The 20,203-nt window shown below is 36.0% G+C and overlaps 1 protein-coding gene and 1 long non-coding RNA gene across 2 annotated transcripts; both read left to right on the top strand.

The window, feature by feature from the left end:
* Positions 1-12,641: 12,641 nt before the first annotated feature.
* LOC125468992 lies at positions 12,642-16,004 on the top strand. The gene is made up of 2 exons (XR_007251328.1): positions 12,642-12,887; positions 15,707-16,004. It is a non-coding gene; the product is annotated as an uncharacterized LOC125468992 (long non-coding RNA).
* Positions 16,005-17,424: 1,420 nt separating this feature from the next.
* LOC125468706 lies at positions 17,425-18,339 on the top strand. The gene is made up of 3 exons (XM_048564944.1): positions 17,425-17,517; positions 17,602-17,682; positions 17,785-18,339. Exons 2-3 carry the CDS (start codon positions 17,629-17,631, stop codon positions 18,268-18,270), a joined length of 540 nt encoding a protein of 179 aa, XP_048420901.1. The 5' UTR covers positions 17,425-17,517; positions 17,602-17,628; the 3' UTR covers positions 18,271-18,339.
* The last annotated feature ends 1,864 nt before the right edge of the window (positions 18,340-20,203 follow it).

Here is a 20,203-nt window from a genome sequence, read left to right as displayed (position 1 = left end):
ATGTAGTTCATATGAGCATGAATTTTGGAGCTAAAATTTGGTGCCATGTTTTTTGGGAAATTCGGCCAAATCCAAAGGGTGGATTTTTGGGTTCTTGTTTGACTTGTTAAAAGTGTTTTAAAGTGACTTTTGGAACCCCTATGTACCCTAGTATGGTTGTATGTTATTTCCCTTAAGTTTGAGTGGTTTTGGTATGTTTTTGGGTGAAGAATGTTCATGGAGCTCTTATGGGTTTTCATGAATGTTCTTCATTGTTCTTGGTATGTTCTTGCCAAGAACAAAAGGTTTGGTGTTTTGATTCAAAGTTTTGATTTATTTCATAAAGTTTTTGTTTTGAAATATTTCTTATGTTTAAATATATTAGATATTTATTTTGAAAAATTAAAGAAATTTTAGTGGGTTGGTGTGTAATGATTTATTCCATTTCACACACCCCACTTACAAAACTTTGAAATTTTTTTTATACTTTGTTTCAAATGGCCGGCAACCCTACTCAATTAGGGTCTTTGTGGGGCTTTCATGCAATTACATAAAGTTTTGATACTTTTGTGTATTTGTACTTTGACCCAAAAGTTTACGTTTTTACGTAAAGGTCCAAAATCACTAAAAGGACAAATTGTTTTGCTCCTTTAATGAAGTTTTAGCTTTTGTGGAAATTTTTTGGGTTCTAGTTGTAATTACATGAAGTAGTGGACTTTTGTGTTTTTACAAAGTGACCCCAAAAGTTTAAGTTTTGCAAAATGGCCCAAAAGTTGAGGTCATAGCATTTTGGCCCAAATTAAGTAGAGAACAAAATTGTTTTGTCTCTTTAAATGAGAATTGGATTTTCATTTCATTTAGCTCCATTTAAATCAATTCTATGGATACAAAAACCAAATGAAAATGTTGCATTCAAGTTTAATTAGTTAAAGCGTTAATTAATTAAAGAAAGGGTGATTATGAACCTAAGCCTACTATAATTGAGCTATGTGAAAGGCCGTTTCAAATTTGTTTGAACCATGGGAATGTGTAGATTAAATTTTGGTTGTAATTTGATATGATCAATTGTTGTAAAAGAGCATAAGCTCTTCTTTACTTTAAAGTAATTTGATTTGATCAATTGTTGTAAAAGAGCATAAGCTCTTATTTACTTTGAAGTACTCCTTTTTTGTTTTATTCGATATGCATGAAATTGGAGTAGTTGGGTCCAACGCCCTAAGACAACACGCCTTAATGTGATTAAACGCGTAACTAAAATCAATCTCCATCCCTAGACCGAGATTCAACACTAGGCTCGTGTTGAATCGAATCAAAGGTTCATAGTCATCCTAAGGCCCTAAGGCAACTATATAGTCCATCAATGAATGCAAACCTTATGTTAGTAGTATCATATACTCTTGCTTTAAAAAACGTTTTAAAAGCTTAGTGGGAGTATTATATACAACTAAATCAATCAAATGGACCAATAGTTGTAATAGGACCAAAATGTTTTAATTGGATTAAAATGTATGTTTATATGTGATGAGACCTAAAAACCCTCAACCAAATCAATATTAAGTTGATAAGCGAGAGATGCTTTGAATATCTCTTCGTGGCCTTCCACCGTGGTAGGCTCCAATCGTTTGTGACTTGTACACCGGCTTCACCCTATCATGGGGGAGTACAAAGTGCATGCTTACATTCAGGAGGAGTCTATACGCATATGATGAGGTGAGTGTAGGCAACGAGGATGGCCAACATCATATCATTGTGAGGCTATTCTTGAACCCCTTCATGAACTAAGCATGGTGGGAATAACTTAACTAAGTGCAATAGTGCCAACATCGTATCATCGTGAGGCAACATTCTCTAGAGGCCAAACAAGATGGGTAATTACAAACGTTGTAAATGAGTAAAGCGTTATTCTCTCATCATTATTTTTGCTAACCAACATCGTATCATCGTGAGGTGGGCTTGGTAATGGTGAGTCTCCCATACCCCGCTAAGAGTTCAATTAAACTCTCGAATTCCGATGAGGGATATGGAATTTGCCAAAAATAGTGGGTGGTGCTATTTGATTTAAAGACCCGAATCAAATGGCTTAAAATCAATCAATTTATATTCGTTATGTATTTGTTTACCAATATATTTGCAAACGCTATCCAAAACTTGACAAAGAAAAGCCGAATGCTTTAATTTCCGGACTTAGTTCTACAATCCCATAGATTGTCTTTAATGGCTTGTAGATGTAACTAAGTAGTCTCATCCTCACAATCTTCCTATTAATAATGTATCATTGGAAGAATATGTTAGATAAGTCTAACATGAGAAGGACAACACTTTTAATGTCATAATTCTTCAAATACAAATTGTTGTATGAAGAAATAAGAGTTGCTTTGAACAACCCTTAATCAACACAAACTTTAGTGCTTGTTTCTTTGTTACATAAACAAGGAACTTTTGAAGTAAGCACAAGGGCATGGACGCTTTATGTGCCATGATTCTTCACTTACAAATTGTTGTATGAAGAAATGAGAGTTGCGTTGAACAACTCTTGAAAGTTTGTTATTATGTTTAGAACATAATGGTTGGTTGACAAAAATAGTCCATTTATATGGACTTATGATGATTTTGAATCATTGAGTGTTGAAGTGTTAAACCACTTAACGAGACGGAAACTAGGCAAGGACTTCACCTTTGTGTCCCTATCCTAATGGTTCACTAAGTTTATTGTAAACTATATAGTGAACAATAACTGCACGCTCTCCAAATCGTTTGATGTGTATAACACATTTGAAATAAGTTTCAAGAGAGATAGTGGGAGTTTAGGGACCATGACTATTGTAGTCAAAGGAGAAGTCAAATGAAGAAGGCAAAATAACTCCAAGGGAACAAACTTTCTTTATGAAAGGATGGACATTGGAAGGGGTATTTGCAAGAAATGTCTTGCAAGTGTCAAGAACACACCTTTCGAAGGTGTTGTAATATGTTCTTGAAATAGTTCAAAACAGTTGGTTCTTCTACTTGAATGCTTGATTCCGTATTAGTAACTATGTTTTACAATTGTTGTAAAAGTGTGCTAATAAAAAGTAGAAGATTAATGAGAGAAGAGAAAGTACTTCACATTCCAAACGTGAATCGAATATAGATCTCTGCGAAAGCGGATTGCACTTACTTCCTCATATGAACTACCAAAGAAATTGGAAAAACCAAAGATTGTCTTTACGTCCCAATTTTAAAGGAACATAATTCCGTCACAGTTGTAGAGATGGATGAATGTTTTGTTTGACAAAACATTGTTCTTTATTAATGAATGATTAGATTATGGTAATCTAATTAATTGTCTCTGTAGTAGAGATGATGTGGTAGTGTTAACTGTTTAAGAATATAACGATGCTTAAAACCCAAAAGGTTGCAAGGTAGTGACTAATCCCAACTGAGTTGTGATACCTCTAAAACATAAGTTACGAGTTGGTCATAGATGGATGCTTTGGATCGTTAGATCCGGATCCAATACCTTCTTGTTAAAATTGTATAGAGGCGAAATGTTCGAATCTTTATTCTTTTGGAAAGAAGAAAGAATCACAAAGTTGTTGAGGTTAATTCACTTAGATGTTAGTGGCACTTGTCCACAACATAATACTACTCATGTTGTATGACATTCACCGAAGATCACTCTCGGTTGGACTATAGTTTATTTTGAATAAACACAAGTCCGAATACTTTGCAAAAGGTTTCAAAGAATTCAAGAAATGTAAGTAGATGAGTAAGACGTCTAAAGTATTTACCTCCTTAGATTTGATCCAAGGAAAAAGTAACACTTTAGATTAATTTCCTTGAAAATATCAAAGAAAGTAGCATCGTAAGATAATGAATTTCTCCATTAGGAGAAGAATGAACATAAATAAGATTTTGTTCATTGGACATTATCAATTACCCATATATATATGATATATACTTCTAAGACATGTTAGTTGTAGAGATCCATCCATCATGGATCTTAGCAAGCTAGTGGGAGCTATAAGCTTCTTATGAGAAAAGATCAATTGTTTGATTTCTCATAAAGATGTAAATGAATCTTTTGTTTACTAGGTTTACAAAAGATTAGTGGGAGTTGATCATATTCCTAAATTTGAATATATATATACATGATATATATTAATTTTGAAAGTGAAAGGAATTCTTCATCGTTAAAGTTATGACTTTAAACATTCTATAATGATAGAATGTATATGGGAGACATAGTCTATATACATGGGATGGAAATATATAATGATAGATTTCAAGATATAATTGGATTATATCAATCCCTAAAATAGACAAGAGATGCTAGGAAGTTTCTCATATGATGATAAACTTCAATTAGAATGACAATTCTAGTGAGACTAGGAAGTTGTTCTTCTCAAAGGGAATGTACCCTTTGACTCCCAAAGAAATAATGCGTAAATAGAATCCTTTATGCATACGCAGAAAGGTGATTTATGTATTTCATATTGTATGAAAACATTGATATAAGTTGTACCTAGAACGGTACAAGATGATATCAGTGCAAGCCCAGGATCAGAACCATGGCAACTGTCAAGTGAATCCTTAGGTATTTAAGAAATACTAAGGATGGATTCCTCAAGAATGAGGAAGAATTAGAGTAACGTAATGGAAGCGTAAATGTATTAGATTATGAATCTAATCCATCATAGAATATCTCTTCATTATGAATGAAGTGATAATGAGATATCTCTTTATTATGACTAAAGAGATATTTGGGTGGAAACGTTAAAAGTAATGACTTTAATGTGTTCCATCATGTATGCAAAATATATTGCCATATAGAAGCTTACAACATTGTTGTTTGGATGGGAAAGTTCATTTATGAACTCTCCATTCGGTTCCAACCAGAAAGTGTATGACACTAATGGGGCGATAGCTCAAGCCAGGGAATCAAGGTCTCATCAAGGTCCGAACTCAAATGAGAGACTGAACCACATGATTGAGAATCATGTATAATGGTGACGTCGTTATTCTCAAGGTTGCTTCTATGGATAACATATAGATATCCATTGTCTAGGCCTACTACTCAGCCATTTATGAAATGACTACAGAAGAGGTATCATCATATGATGACTAAGCTGATTGGCTCTAGTGCAAGTGGGAGATTGTTGGAAATGTGCCCTAAAACCAATCATATGATGATACTTTATGGACATTTCACATGTTAAACTAATCTAGTTTAATATTAAGGGCAAATATTATTGTTTGAGCCGTCTCATATAAATGTTATATGCTTAAACGATAAGTCCAAGGAATATGTGATTGGAAGAATGCGATCTAAAAGAAGTTAGATTCATGAGACCATTCTTTCGTTGACACATCCTAAACGTTCCTGATCATAGGATTGTCAATTGGGCATTGACAGTCCGTTAAGATCAGTACGTGCTATGTCTTCTCTCAGGGAGAGTGACTAGTCTCGAGTCATTGGTGTGTGTGACATCAAGACAAGTACGTAGGTGCTCAATAGAGAATGAGTTCACTGAACACGATTAACGAAGAGTTCTCATATTCATGTCACATGAGAACTCATGGTTGGGATAATGCAAATTAGTCTTTTGACCTGAGGCATCACAGTTGTCTTGTGGTTAGGTCCTTAATCTTTGATTATGTCAAAGTCACTCCATCAGGAGGGTGTCCATGGCATCGTTGGGGTTAAGCCACTTAGCCATGGAGGCAAGTGAATGCGCAACAAGGGATCTCTAACCTTCAAACTGTTTGAGGGAGAATACTCTATGATATGATTAAGAATCTTTGGCCAAAGTATGAATGAGATTTAGGAATGTGTTCCAAATCACATTCAAGGTAATCATATAAGCACAAGACTCACATTGGATAGTAGACATGAATAAACTATCAAACCAAACAATGTGGTCAAGAGTATTGTATTAGAGAAAGACCGTATTGCATTTGTAATCCTAAAACTGAATAGGTTCTCCACCTCTTCTGATTAGCTTGGGTAACCATGACATGCTGCTAGGCGTCAACCATGGTTTGTGGAAGCCCTAAAAGTGTATTATCACTAACGGGAGAATTGAAAGTAAGTTCCAATTCACAATCGATTTGAAAGAGTTTGAATCGCCCACTGCCTCGCTAAAAGGAACCTAATGGATCGTACACCGTGTAAGGTAGAGATTGAAGATTCAACGGAGATGAGTAAGAATAATTAAATGGTTTAATTATTTATGGCAAGGATGAATTAATATGATTATTAATCAAACGAATAAGTTCGTTAAAAGACCTCGGGATAGTTTTGGACCTTAAGGCCCAATGGGCTTCGAACGTCAAGTCCATTGACTTAAGTTGTGTGACAACTTAATGAATAATGATTCACAAAGGCCCAAATAGCCCAATAAATCCCATGTTAAAGAATGAGTGGTTTTGGACTTATTTACAAGTTTGCCACTCAAATGAATTAAGGAATAAGTATGACTTTATAGCCAAAATTCATTAATGGTAATTTTTGGGGAAAGGATGAGAACACAAGCTCTCCTTTCTCTCTAAAATTTAGGCCACCTTGGAGGGATCATCTAGCAATCAAACTCCTCCAAGGTCACTCATTTCTTCTTCATTATGCCTTGGTGATGAATCATTAGAGGTTCTCAATTTTGGGAACTTGGAGAAACATTTTCATCCATCCAAATCCATGGATCTAAGATGCAAGGAATGAAGGCCCTCTCTTTGGGTGATTAGCCTTTGCTTATGCAAAGAGGAATCTACAAAGGTATTGATTTCTCAACTCACTTTGTTTTGAGTTGAGTCTTGGTTCACCTATCTACTAGGCTTTGAATTTCATGGGTAAATGTTTTGTTTTAAGTGCATACAAGCATGATTCCGCCTTTAATTGTTAATTGCATGCTATTGATGTTGCTTAAATGAACATGTTTTTCACAAATCTTCCTTCATTGACCACCCATGCTGAAAGGGGAAAGTAATAGTACTCTCCTTAATATCATGTGTCAAACAATCGCAAAATTAATTAAGGTACCTGATAGGGATTTTTAGGTACCTGCGCAAAGAAGTTAAAATCACACAAAATACTGGCAAGAGAACAAGGTTGTCGTAGTATAGCGGATCAAGCAAGGTCGTTCTCCATAGGGATTGAATGAATAATTTATGTAAATATCAAATCACTTATTTGAAAACAAAGTTTGGAAGAAGGTGATTTTATTACCTAAAATATTAAAAACGAATTTAATTAAAAATAATTAAATAAATTGGGAAAGTAAATAAAACAAAAGAAAATAGTTTTGAAAATAAATTTGAGCACTATGGTTCCGCCGTCACCTTAACAATCATACATAGTTATTCCAATTACTTATGGCTTACACATGCATGTTTTGAAGGTTAGGTTTTCCTAGTATATATCCTATTTGGAACCTCCAACATAAAACGTATATTTAATATGTAACCCGTCTGTGGTGTCCAGATCGAATGTGAACATGCAAGACTCATTAAGTTTTGTGAAATCCTTTTTGAAAAATCAGATAACCCTTAAGACGTGTTGTCCATCCTAAGAAGTTACACATATTAACCACAAGAAGCCAGCGCCAATTTCAGGGACAACCCTCCGCCAAAATTGCATCAAATTACTTTTCTAAATATCCTAATGGTGGCCAATCATCAAGACAATTAGACAGTTTAAACTGGTGATTAATAATTCAAAAATTGCATACATAATATCATAAGTAAATTGAAAAGAAACTACATATTCTTACTAAGGCTCATGGCCTTGCCCTAGCAAACGGAAATTAGTTATGAATAATCATAAAACAAAATATTATTAAGAATATGGATAGAAAACACCTTGAAAATAAACTTGAATTATCAAAAGCTCTCTAAGCCTAGCAAAATGTGATGCGTTCTCCTCCTCTTTCTCTCTAATGGCTAAATAACCTTATTTATACTACTACAAAATAAAATCCTACCTAGAAAAGGTAAATAAATAGGAAATAAAAGGTTTCCTATTTGAACTGAAATTCGGACTTCTCAGAAAATTAGATTTTTGACTAACCAAATCAACTCTGATTTGGTCCCCAAAAGATCTCTTTTGAAAGATGAAGACGTCCCCTACAAATCTTTAGAAGGAATCTTCCTCAAAATATGCCATCTTGACCTCCAAAATGCTGAAAATGTCCAAAAATGTCAATCTGGGAACACTGCGCACTGGATCTTTATTTCATTGCCACGGTCAAATGGCTTAGTAGAAAAATCTAAAACTTTGATATAATCACTCCAAAATTCATCTGTTTGATCACTTTTTTCTCCAGAGGAAATTGAATGTCCTACATTGAAAATACATAACAAAGTATCAAAATTCTACCAAAATAACCAATAAATTAATACTAAGAATAGGGTAAAATATATAGTATGATATGGACTCATCAGTACCGGCAACGAGTGACCCAAATTTAATGAATTTACTAGATAATCTAGCAAACAATGGCCAGACAACAAAGTTAAACTCTTCGGCCTTGTTTGATATAGAGGGTCGGATTAAAATTAAAAAGACATTATTATCAAGGTAAGTTGAAGGAAGAAACGAAACATTTGTGTTCAAGTTGGATGTAGAAGCATTACCAGAAAATACCACTTGCCCTACAAATCTTGCCTGACAGAATGCATTTGTGTTCAAGTTGAATGTAGAAGATGATTACTGACCCATTAAGAAAACTTATCAATATTTCACTCCCTAGCTAAAATAGTATTATTAATGAAAGAGAGAAGTTTCATTCATGTCTAATTCCCATCTAATCGCGTCAAAATAAATATATATATATATATATATATATAAAAAAGAGAAACTTGATATAGGTCCAATTTTTTGAGCCAATAGTAGGAATAGTCCAATTTATTAAAATAAGTCCAATTCCTTAAATCTTATTATTTTATTATCAATAATTATCTCTTCACTGATAAGATTTATTATAAAAAATCAAATTTCTTCCTAATTATCTCTTTGATTAATTTTTTTTTTTTTTTTTGGTTCTTTCTTGTTCTTTATCCCGTTTTAAACCCCATTTATAGATTTTATTTTTTATTTTTATAATCAACCTATATCACAAGTTAATTATATTTATCTACCTATATAACATATTCTTTTTTATAATCAAGTAAGATTCATGTGTCTTGCTTGTAGATATATTATGTTTTTTTCTACCCTTTAGTTAGGTTTCATAAATTACTAATAGGTATGATATACATTCATATTTTTGTTACTTGAGTTAGGGTAGAATGACTTACAGATAGATTTATGACAATATATTATTTTTTTGTTATATGATATTAAATATATTTTTTGGGGTTGAAAATGCATAATATTAGAAGATTTTAAATGATTTTTAATATTTTTAGAAAATATAAATGAGCATTAAAAAAATAAATACATATAATTAGGTAATTGGACTCACTCCTAAAAACCATCTATATTTTTGGACCTGGATCTAAAAGGCCCCCCCCCCCCCCACCCAAACAAAAAAAAAAAAAAAAAAAACCAATATCCTTTGCCTTCAATACACCTTGAATTTTTAGGCTTATTTATTAGCTTTTTAGTCAAATGATGTTTAAAATTGGCATAACTTTTCACTTTGGTGTTTGAGATTGAAAATAGATAAAAGTAGTCCATTAGTTTGTCTATGGCCAATCATTTTGGTCATTCCCTGAAAAATATATTCATTGAATGGAAAAGGAAGTGAAGAGGTTGATTGGACACAAATACCCTTAATTTAACGGAAAATTTTCACATAATGATCAAAATTATTAACGGTGAACAAACCCAGGGACCACTTCCATCGATTTTCAACCACAATGACCAAAGTGAAAAGTTGTGACAATATCAGAGATTATTTTAGCTTAAAATCCTTATTTCAAGGGAGGCCTTGGTTATACTCAAGGGACATGTCTTTCTTGAATAGATTTTGGTGACGTCACTAGTAGAAAAACATGTTTGCGCGACGGAATCTTGCGCGACGCAGCAAATTTCGTCGCGCAAAGTAGTTTTGCGCGACACAAAACACAAAACGTCGCGCAAAAGGCCTTTGCGCGACTATTCTTTGCGCGACGTTATACTGCGTCGCGCAAAACAGCTTTGCGCGACGTACAAGTTTCTACGTCGCGTAAAACATCTTTGCGCGACGAAAGCTAACGTCGCGCAAAGAATTGTTGCGCAAAGGCCTTTTGCACAACACACAAACGTTGCGCAAGATCTTGGCGCCAAATAAAAAATACTTTACCATTTTTCTTCCAACTTTGCGCGACGTACGTGCACTTGCGTCGTGCATAGTCTTTTTTTTTTTTTTTTTTTTTTGGGGGTTTTTTCTTGCATTGCCTTTTTCTCTTGTGGTACCCACTTGTGTAAATGTTTTAAATTGATGATGGAATTCGTTCATTGTATTCATATAGAGTTAAAGAGTGTAACTGTAAAAAATCATCAAAACTAGAGTTAAAATAACCATTAAATCGTTATTTTTCATTTATAACCGTCGAAAAGTTTTGTCCCGTTACTTGAACTCTGAATGTTTGTTTTTTTGCGATTTTTGGCGTATGTGATCTCAAAATATAAACAAACAAGTTTGATGGTTGGATCGTTGACACTAATTTTGTACAATGCGTTTCTCATCAAAATCAATAGTATATGTATTTACTAAGTACATTTTCATTTATTTATTTTGTACTCATACGCAACAAGGTTAAAAAAAAAGAAAGAAAAACAAAGTTTGACCGACGTAGGTATAACTATGTCGCGCAAAGTTTTTTTTTTTTTTTTTTTTTGGTGAGGGGGTTCTTGGATCGTTGTATATACAAACAAGTTTGACAGTTAGATCGTTGAAACTAATTTCTTACAATGCGTTTCCCATCAAAATCAATGGTATATGTATTTACTAAGTACATTTTCATTTATTTATTTTGTACTCTTAAGCAAAAGGGGCAAAAAAAAAAAAAAAAAAAAAAAACTTTGCGCGACGTAGGTACAACTGCGTTGCGCAAAGCGTTTTGCGCGACGTAGAGGCACCTTCGTTGCGCAAAGTTTTTTTTTTTTTTTTTTTTGGGGTTTTTTCTTGCATTGCCTTTTTCTTTTGTGGTATCCACTTATGTAAATGTTTTAAATTGATAATCGAATTAGTTCATTGTATTTATATAGGGTTAAAGAGTGTAACTGTAAAAAATCATCAAAATCAGAGTTAAAATAACCGTTAAATCGTGATTTTTCATTTATAGCCGTCGAAAAGGTTTGTCCCGTTACTTGATTTTTGCATGTTTGTTTTTTGTGATTTTTGGCATACACGATCTCGAAGCATATACAAACAAGTTTGACGGTTGGATTGTTGAAACAAGTTTCGTACAATGCGTATCTCAGCAAAACATTAGATTCACTAACAATTGGAGTTTATTTATACTTTCATTAAGTATAACACAAGATTTTGTGGTATCCACTTTTGTAAATATTTTAAATTGACGATCGAATTAGTTCATTGTATTCATATAGGATCAAGGAGTGTAGCTTTAAAAAATCATCAAATTCGGAGTTAAAATAACCGTTAAATCGTGATTTTTCATTTATAGCCGTCGAAAAGGTTTGTCCCGTTACTTGATCTCTGCATGTTTGTTTTTTGCAATTTTTGGCGTATGTGATCTTGAAGCATATGCAAACAAGTTTGACGGTTGGATCATTGAAACTAGTTTCGTACAATGTGTATCCGATCAAAACATTATATTCACTAACACTTGGAGTTTATTTATACTTTCATTAAGTATAACATAAGATTTTGTAGTATTCACTTGTGTAAATATTTTAAATTGACGATCGAATTAGTTTATTGTATTCATATAGGATCAAGGAGTGTAGCTGTAAAAAAATCATCAAAATCGGAGTTAAAATAACCGTTAAATCATGATTTTTCATTTATAGCCGTCGAAAAGGTTTGTCCCGTTACTTGATCTCTGCATGTTTGTTTTTTGTGATTTTTGGTGTATGCGATCTCGATCCATATACAAACAAGTTTGACGGTTGGATCGTTGAAACTAGTTTCGTATAATGCGTATCCCATCAAAACATTAGATTCACTAACACTTGGAGTTTATTTATACTTTCATTAAGTATAACATAAGATTTTGTGGTATCCACTTGTGTAAATATTTTAAATTGGCAATCGAATTAGTTTATTGTATTCATATAGGATCAAAGAGTGTAGCTGTAAAAAATCATCAAAATCGGAGTTAAAATAACCGTTAAATCATGCTTTTTCGTTTATAACCGTCGAAAAGTTTTGTCCCGTTACTTGATCTCTGCATGTTTGTTTTTTGCGATTTTTGGTGTTCAATGGTATATATATTTACTAAGTGGATTTTAATTTATTTATTTTGTACTTATAGCACTTAAGAAATTGAATGATATATATGTAAAAAAAATTATTGTGAGTTTTTGTTAGAAAAATATATTATTGTTTGAAAAGAAGAAAGTCACATTTTTAGTAATTTTTATAATAATTTAAAAAAAATACTTTGCGCGACGCCTTAATGTGGTCGTCGCGCAAAACAACTTTGCGCGACGTCAAATTATACACCTACGTCGCGCCAGTTGTGATAATTTTGGCGGTGCAATAGTAAAAAATTGGCGGTTTTTTTCAATTTTCCAAATTTGGACAAAATCTTGAACCCTCCTCCCTCTTTCTTTCCCATGAACCCAGAATCTAGACAAAGTTACGAGGCACTGAGCTTATACCTTCTATTCGACGCCAACCTTGGCCGTACAATTTCAAGGCTACAAGGAACTTCTGATGCTCCTCCTCTAAATCTTGAACCCTCCCTCTTTCTTTCCCCTTAGACCCCAAATCTCCCTCTCACTCATATCTTCCTCTCTTTTTCCCGTGAACCCTAAAATCAAGGTAAGGGTTTCTGATTTTGGAGGTTGGTTCTGATTCGATAGGGTTTCAGATTTGTGAAGGTTTGATGTTATGTAGGTCTGTTGATTTTGTTCAGTTGATAGGGTTTGAGGTTCTGATTTTATTTTTTTTTATTTTTTTTCATTTAAAGAGTGTAGCTGTAAAAAATCATCAAAATCAGTTTGACGGTTAGATCGTTGAAACTAGTTTTGTACAATGAGTTTCCTATCAAAACGATAGATTCACTAATACTTAGAGTTTATTTATACTTTCATACATACAAATACTTACATACATACATACTACAATATGACGTTGTTCAGAACGATCGAAGAGTTTAGGGACGCAAATCTGGTTATGGAGTGTAAATTCCCTCTTCTCCTTGGTGATTGCATTGAGGTTTTGATCTTTGTGATTCCACAGGCTTACTCTTGAACTGGTTTCCGCCCATCGATGATTTTCCTTTGTGCTACTCTTGAACTGGGCAGCAGGATTCTTTTGGTCTCCCCCGAAGGTCTGAGCTTACTCCTTTGGTCTGTTTCTTTGTTCAATCTTTCCAATTCGTATTGAAAAGGGTTGGAGGATAACTCAGCCTACGTTTGTCTCCACATGCTTCAATGTATCATTTTCACTTGCCTTGCTTGCTCCCCTTGCAGAAGTGTGTCAACCGTTGAAGATGACTACTCGAGAGCAACTCTAGGTAAGCAATCAGGAATGGATTCCAGGCAGTCGGTTCCAGAACAGAAGACTGACTCCAAGTGCCTCTGATTGCTTTCGTTTACTTTGCCATGCGAGTAATAACAAGGGCAAAGGAAAAGATAGGGAATGAGCATGATATGAGATACTTTTGCTTTAGACCTTGATGATATGAGATACCTTTGCTTTTGAAGAAACGGCGAATGAAGCAGCACATGTATTTGTTGTGGTTGTCTCCACATGCTTCGATCGACCGTTTCCTTCTGCCTCATTTGTACTCCAGGTTTCTGGTATCTTCTTTGGGGGAGAAAAAATTGAGTATTTCAAGAGGCTTCGCTGGGAGTGCGCCCTCAGAGGTGAGGAAGAGTTGGGCATTTTCTTCAAGTTTGCCTTGCCATAAGAGACGAAGGTCGACATATATAGAGATAGTGGCGCCTCTTCGATTTCTGAACGACGCCCCTTCGATTTCTGAGCAGGCGGCCCTTCGATTTCTGAACGAAGCCCCTTCGCTTTCTGAACGACACGTAGTCGTGCGGATGCGGCTCCTTTTTGAAAAAGCTGCACGCGTTTTCTGAAAAGCAGAGAAAGCGTCGCCAAAATTACGCCGGAAATTCCGGCTTTTTTTTTGAATCGGTGGACGCGTCGCCTTGGCTTCTTATAGAGCTATCGATCACCACAACAAACACACTCTGAAGATTTCCCATTCTTGAAAGTCGTCTCCGGCCCTTTGAAATTTACTCCATCCTTTCCTTTTCTTTGAACACTTTTGAAAAATGGCAAACTCATCGAACCTTAGCTTAGAATTGAGCCTTAGCAGTGATACGGCCGCGCCGCGTCAAGGTAACGTATGGCGCCCTTCTTTCTTATCTTCTAACGGTCCTCTTTCAGGTGAAGACTCTGTGATGCAGGACGCCACAACAGCTACAATAGTAGCTAGGAACCTCCTTACTCCAAAAGATAGTAGGCTGCTGTCAGGACGGTCCGATGAGTTGGCCGTTCAAGAGTCCCTCGCACTTAGTGTTCAGTGTGCGAGTTCTGTGTCCAACATGGGCCAACGCCTGCTTGCCCGCTCCCGTCAGGTGGAATCATTGATGGCGGAGGTGGAAAGTCTTAAGCAAGAGATCAAACTGCTTAAATACGAGAATAGAAGTTTGCATGTGCTTGCAAATAACTATTCATCGGGCATGAAGAGGAAGCTTGATGAGCTGCAAGAATCCAATGGTCGAATGCAAAGTGACCGTCAAAGTGACCGTCAAAGGCTTGCAGCTTTCTTCCAGAGGCATATTTTTCCTGGGTCATCCAGCGCTTGGCCAAGTATTGAGGCCTGGAATGCTCTAGCTCCGATGCCTTCCGCTCCGATGGCTTCCGCTCCGATGCCTCCCGCTTCTATGCCTCCCGCTTCTATGCCTTCCGTTTCGACGCCTTCCGCTTCGACGCCTCGTAGTGGGGCTTCATATAAACAACCTTTGTAATTTCGTTCATGTAAGACAATTTTTTATATTATATTATCAAAAGCTGTAATATCTTCATGTTCGTTCATGTAATTTCGCGAAATAGACAGTGGGTAATATTTGGTTAATTTGTTTTGACAATGATACCCTAAGCAAACAAAATAGGAAAGAGAAACAAGAAAATAAAATAAAATAAAACAGAAAACAAGAAAGAAAAGAAAAGGAAAAAGAAAACAAGAAAGAAAATAAAATAAGAAAGAAAATAAAATAAAACCCAATAAAACAGAAAACAAAAACACTACTGGACACTTCGGGGATTCGAAAGCAGGACCTGGTAGTTGGGACTAGTGAAGGCGCGCTGACCAACACGTACATGTACACACTTGTGTCAAAACCTAACAACAGCTAGAATATAACCTGGTGTAGCAGCTGCATCTGTCATTTGAAAAAACCCTAGCTATTCTTGAACACGCGCGCTTTGGATTCCCTTGCAGGGCTCCTGCTCATTATAATCATTGTTCTTACCCTTTAATTATAATCATTGTTCTTACCCTTTAATTATAAGCATTTTCCTGTGCTCACTGTTTTTGAAGCATTAAACTTTCTTTTGTATCACATTAAAATAAAAAACTTTCCATGTCAATCTGCTGTGGGATTCCTATCTATGTTTTGCAGTTGCAACATGGTTGAACAATGGACTGGATTCGAACTTCTGCAGAAAGCGCTTTCTGTATTTAACTTTTCCAAAGCCGGCAACAATTGAACTCAACTTCTGCTGCCTTTCAAATTTCTTTAATTCTAAAGGAGGTACTTTTCTATGCTATGCTTTGAAAATTTTGCCTCTGCACCCAATTTGTCTGTTGGAAAGAACAAGTTGCGATTGTTTAGAGAAATCTGGATATCATTTTGCTTTCTTGATTTGGATATGATTTGGGGTCTGTTGAATTTGCTCTATGAATGTTTAAATTTTCTCTAACATCATCAAATTCTCATTTTAATTGCAAAACAAATAAGCTTTTGAAATTAAGAATGTTGGCATGTGTCTAGTTGAATGACTTGTATGAAGTAAATTGTTTTTGTACGGTACTTGATGCACTTTTTTTTTGTTGGCTATGAAAATGGATAAGTAGTTTCCTCATGTTTTGAAATTAAGAATGTTGGTAGCCTACTTACTTACTACTTTGGCTGCTAATTGATTAGTTTCAAATGCAAGAAAGGATTAGTGTCTAATGTTATAATTTTATGGTTCAAAAAGTGTATAGATGTCGCGGTTGATCAATTGTCGTCGGAGTGTGACCAATGAGCCTCCTGCATTATCAACATCTACTGCTCCAGGCGTGAGTGCTCCATTGATTGGGGAGCCTACACCCCTTAGTGCACGACGGCCTCACCGACGCCGCCGCGAGCTGGAGCCTTCTGATCACACTTCCTCGGCATCCAGAGTCGAGGGTGAGGCCTCCCAGCCAGGTAGTTTTTTCTAATTCTCGATCACTACGTTGTATTTTTCTTTTATCATTTTAAAATTATTATTTTTATGATGGTGAAAATTTGCTGGAATGTGACAATGTGATGGGGGTTGTGAATTACTATTTTAAGGTTTTGGGAAATGCTATACTATTAGGGGAGGTTATGTCAAATTTTCTGTAAATTTAAGCTTAGGGATTTCACCATTTAATTATTTTTGGCCAGCTAAAAAAAACACCAGGGGGCCTAGTCGAATGTTGAAGGAGGCACAGAGCGTACGTTTGACCGGCTCCAGGATCAAGATTGAGTATGACCCGCGACATCGTGGAGCGGCTACCTCACAGCAGCATAACAGCGTCGCTAGTAGTTGTGGTGTTGTTATTAAACAAAATTGTCCTATGCAGTGGGAGTCTTGGGCAGAAATTCCCGAGGAGACGAAGAAACTAGTGCGAGAAAACTTGTCGGTTAGTATATTAATTTTTAGCCTTTATCATTTTTTTAATTTTGTTTACAAATATTTAAAACCAAAATATATTATCTTAATATTATTAAATTTCTTACTATTATTTTATTATTTTTCATATTCGTAGGCCAATTTTGATCTTGACGACATATCCCCTGAGGTCATGGCCTACTTAGAGGATACCTTAGCAAATCGGTACAAACATTGGAAGAACTATCTTCACACGCATTTTAAGCGATGGGATGATCCGGAGTTTGCTCGCCTACATGGTTGCCCAACCGAGTTGCAGGATCGGCCGGAGGATTGGGAGTGGCTCTGCAAACATTTTACGAACCCAAAATTTGTGGTATGTACATAATATTTTAATAATAATTTATTATTGTTTTAGTTATTTTTTTAAGCTTCCTTTATTAATTTATTTTAAATAATCGCACTAACATGTATATTGTGTGTTTAACAGAAGAAATCTATTGCTGGCAAGATAGCTCGGGACTCAAAGACACTTCTCCACCATTCTGGTTCGAAGCCCTTTTCGTATAGGATTGAGGCACGACGTCAGGTAAAAGTATATTAATTTTGAAATTTTATACAATTTATTTATTATTATTTATTAATAAAATTTTCTTAATGTTTGTTTCTTCAGGAGGGTTCTAAGTTCCCAGAGATCGACATGTTCGAGGACGTTTACGTTCGACCTGGTGATGAGATAGCTAAGCAGCTTCATGTAAGTATATGTAATTGTTATTATTCTTATATGTATGAATCGTTCAAATATTATTTATATTATGTTATTAAACATTATATGTTTTTTCCTTTATTATTACAGGATGCTATGGTGGAACAGCGCACTACTGTTCTCCAAGAAGCAACATCACAACTTCCCCCGGAGACCTTGATCGAGGACGCCACGATACCCGAGGATGCAGGTTTTCAGATCCTGACTAATGTCATGGATCAAAACTTCGGTCGTCGTCCTGGCAAAGTTGTTCGGGGTATGGGAAAAGCGCGAGTTCGTGAGACGGGTGCCTCTTCTTCCAAATCAAACACAGGAGAGGTCAGTGCATTGAAGGAGGAAGTGACAACCCTAAAGGGTCAACTTGCGGTCCAGAGTGAGCAAATGAGGGCCCGGGACAAGCAGATGAGGGCCCAGGGCGAGCAGATTAAGGCCCAGGGCGAGCAGGTGAAGGCCTATGCCGGACACATGAGAGACCTTGTACGAGCCATACAGATGTCCGGCCTCCAAATCTCACTACCAGTACCTGATCTTCCTACACCTTCGACTTCTGAGCCACTTTGCCCTACCGATACCTAGTAGCTTGATGTATCAAACCTAAAAGACTACTTGTAGTTTTTTCTTATTTTTTTGTTTGGACATTTTGTATGTATATTTTCATATATTTATAACTAAATACTTTTCATTGGTTAATTAATTATCGTTTAGAGTTTAATTAAGATATTTATTAAAAATTAAAAAAATATTTTTTTTGACCAAAACAAAAAAAGAGGTTTGCGCGACGTAGGTAGAATCTTCGTCGCGCCAACCTCTTTGCGCGACACAAGACTCTACGTCACCCAAAGTGGCTTTGCGCGACGCACGACCATACGTCGCGCAAAGCCACTTCGCGCAACGTAAAAGCGTGCGTCGCGCAAAGAGGTTGGCGCGACGTATGTAGAATCTTCGTCGCACAAAGTGTTTGCGCGACGTAGGGGATGCGTCGCTCAAAGACACTTTGAGCGACGTATTACTACGTCGCGCGAAGCCACTCTACGAGACGCATCCCCCTACGTCGCGCTAAGCCACTTCGCGCAACGTAAAAGCGTGCGTCGTGCAAAGAGGTTGGCGCGACGTATGTAGAATCTTCGTCGCACAAAGTGTTTGCGCGACGTAGAGGATGCGTCGCGCAAAGACACTTTGAGCGACGTATTACTACGTCGCGCGAAGCCACTTTGCGCGACGCATCCCCCTACGTCGCGCTAAGCCACTTTGCGCGACGCATCCTTCTACGTCGCGCAAAGCCACTTTGCGCCACGTAGGGGGAATCTTCGTGGCGCAAACCCCTTCTGTCACTGCCTTGCCGCGACGGTTAGTGCGCGACGAAGGTGCGTTGAGCTAAGTTTTGCGCGACGGTTTTTGACTTTGCGCGACGAAGGACCTGCGTCGCGCAAAGTGTTTTTTGTACTAGTGCGTGATTCTGAGAGATATAGGTGATCAGATTATGCATGTATCACAATCCGCCAGGTATAAGATAGAATCTCTCCTTTTCTATGGCCTCTCTCAGCTCCAAATATATTGAAGAAATTAAACTCGCCAACAATCAAATATCGATAATTGAATGGAGTAGTAAATACCAATTTATATATGCAATTAATTATTCTGCAGAGCAATTAATCAGCCATAGGGCCATACCCATATGAAATACCCACAGATATTTTTTGTACGCGGGTACATGCATATTAATCAACCCTCACCAGCCACATACAACTGGTGGAAAAAAAAAAGAAATTAGAGTTTATATTAACTTAACTAATTACCTCCTACAACTTCCAGGCCTTCAATTTCACACGATACATTTTGGGTTTGATTCTTGACGCTGGTAAATCACACGATGATTGCTAGGGGAAGGCTAAAATGCATTTGTAAATTTTTCCGGCTCATGAAACTGCTACATAGAGCCAAAATCTTATAAATAAAAATAAAATTAGGGCTAATTTAGAACCAAAATGATATAGCTTAAACAAATTCAAATTAGGGTGAAAGCGTGTGAATATATAGATTAATTTGTAAGGGGAGAATAATTATGTGGTGGATTGAGTGTGGGTGAACCGATTAATCCCTTAAATATATATACTATTTGATTTTGTTCCCCTCCAAAAATTAGTTGTCAATCATGTCCTCTGTGTGTGGGGATTAAATTTAGATAGGGTTGGTGAGCAAAGTGGGGAAAAGTTAATTTGTTTTGTTTTTTTTGGGTCTTGTTCTTATATTTTCATGTTTTTAGACTTTGAATTCTAAAACATATGCATGAATGAAGCATGCCCGCATTTCACTCCAAAACTAAATCAATTATACAAAACCAATACTTGTTATGTATACTGTCACACACAAACTTATTATATAAACCCTTAATTTCTTATACAAAATAGGATTAAGTACCTAAAACCTCCCAACTTTTTACTGTCATTTCAAATTGGTTTCAACTTTTTAAACATTCTAAACAAGTACCCAATCTATTAAAAATATCACA

This window comes from the organism of the source record quoted next, unplaced genomic scaffold (assembly GCF_019419815.1).
Source record: "Pyrus x bretschneideri cultivar Hongxiangsu unplaced genomic scaffold, Pyrus_bretschneideri_v1 Contig4, whole genome shotgun sequence".
Taxonomy (NCBI): domain Eukaryota; kingdom Viridiplantae; phylum Streptophyta; class Magnoliopsida; order Rosales; family Rosaceae; genus Pyrus; species Pyrus x bretschneideri.
This window is presented reverse-complemented; position numbering and strand designations above follow the sequence as displayed.

What these genes read in the sequence shown, in the direction of transcription:
- LOC125468706 (XM_048564944.1), top strand. Translation starts at nt 17,629, where the DNA reads ATGTTCGAGGACGTTTACGTTCGACCTGGTGATGAGATAGCTAAGCAG. An exon ending in AGATAGCTAAGCAGCTTCAT is followed by an intron (nt 17,683 to 17,784) that starts GTAAGTATATGT and finishes TTATTATTACAG; the next exon opens with GATGCTATGGTGGAACAGCG.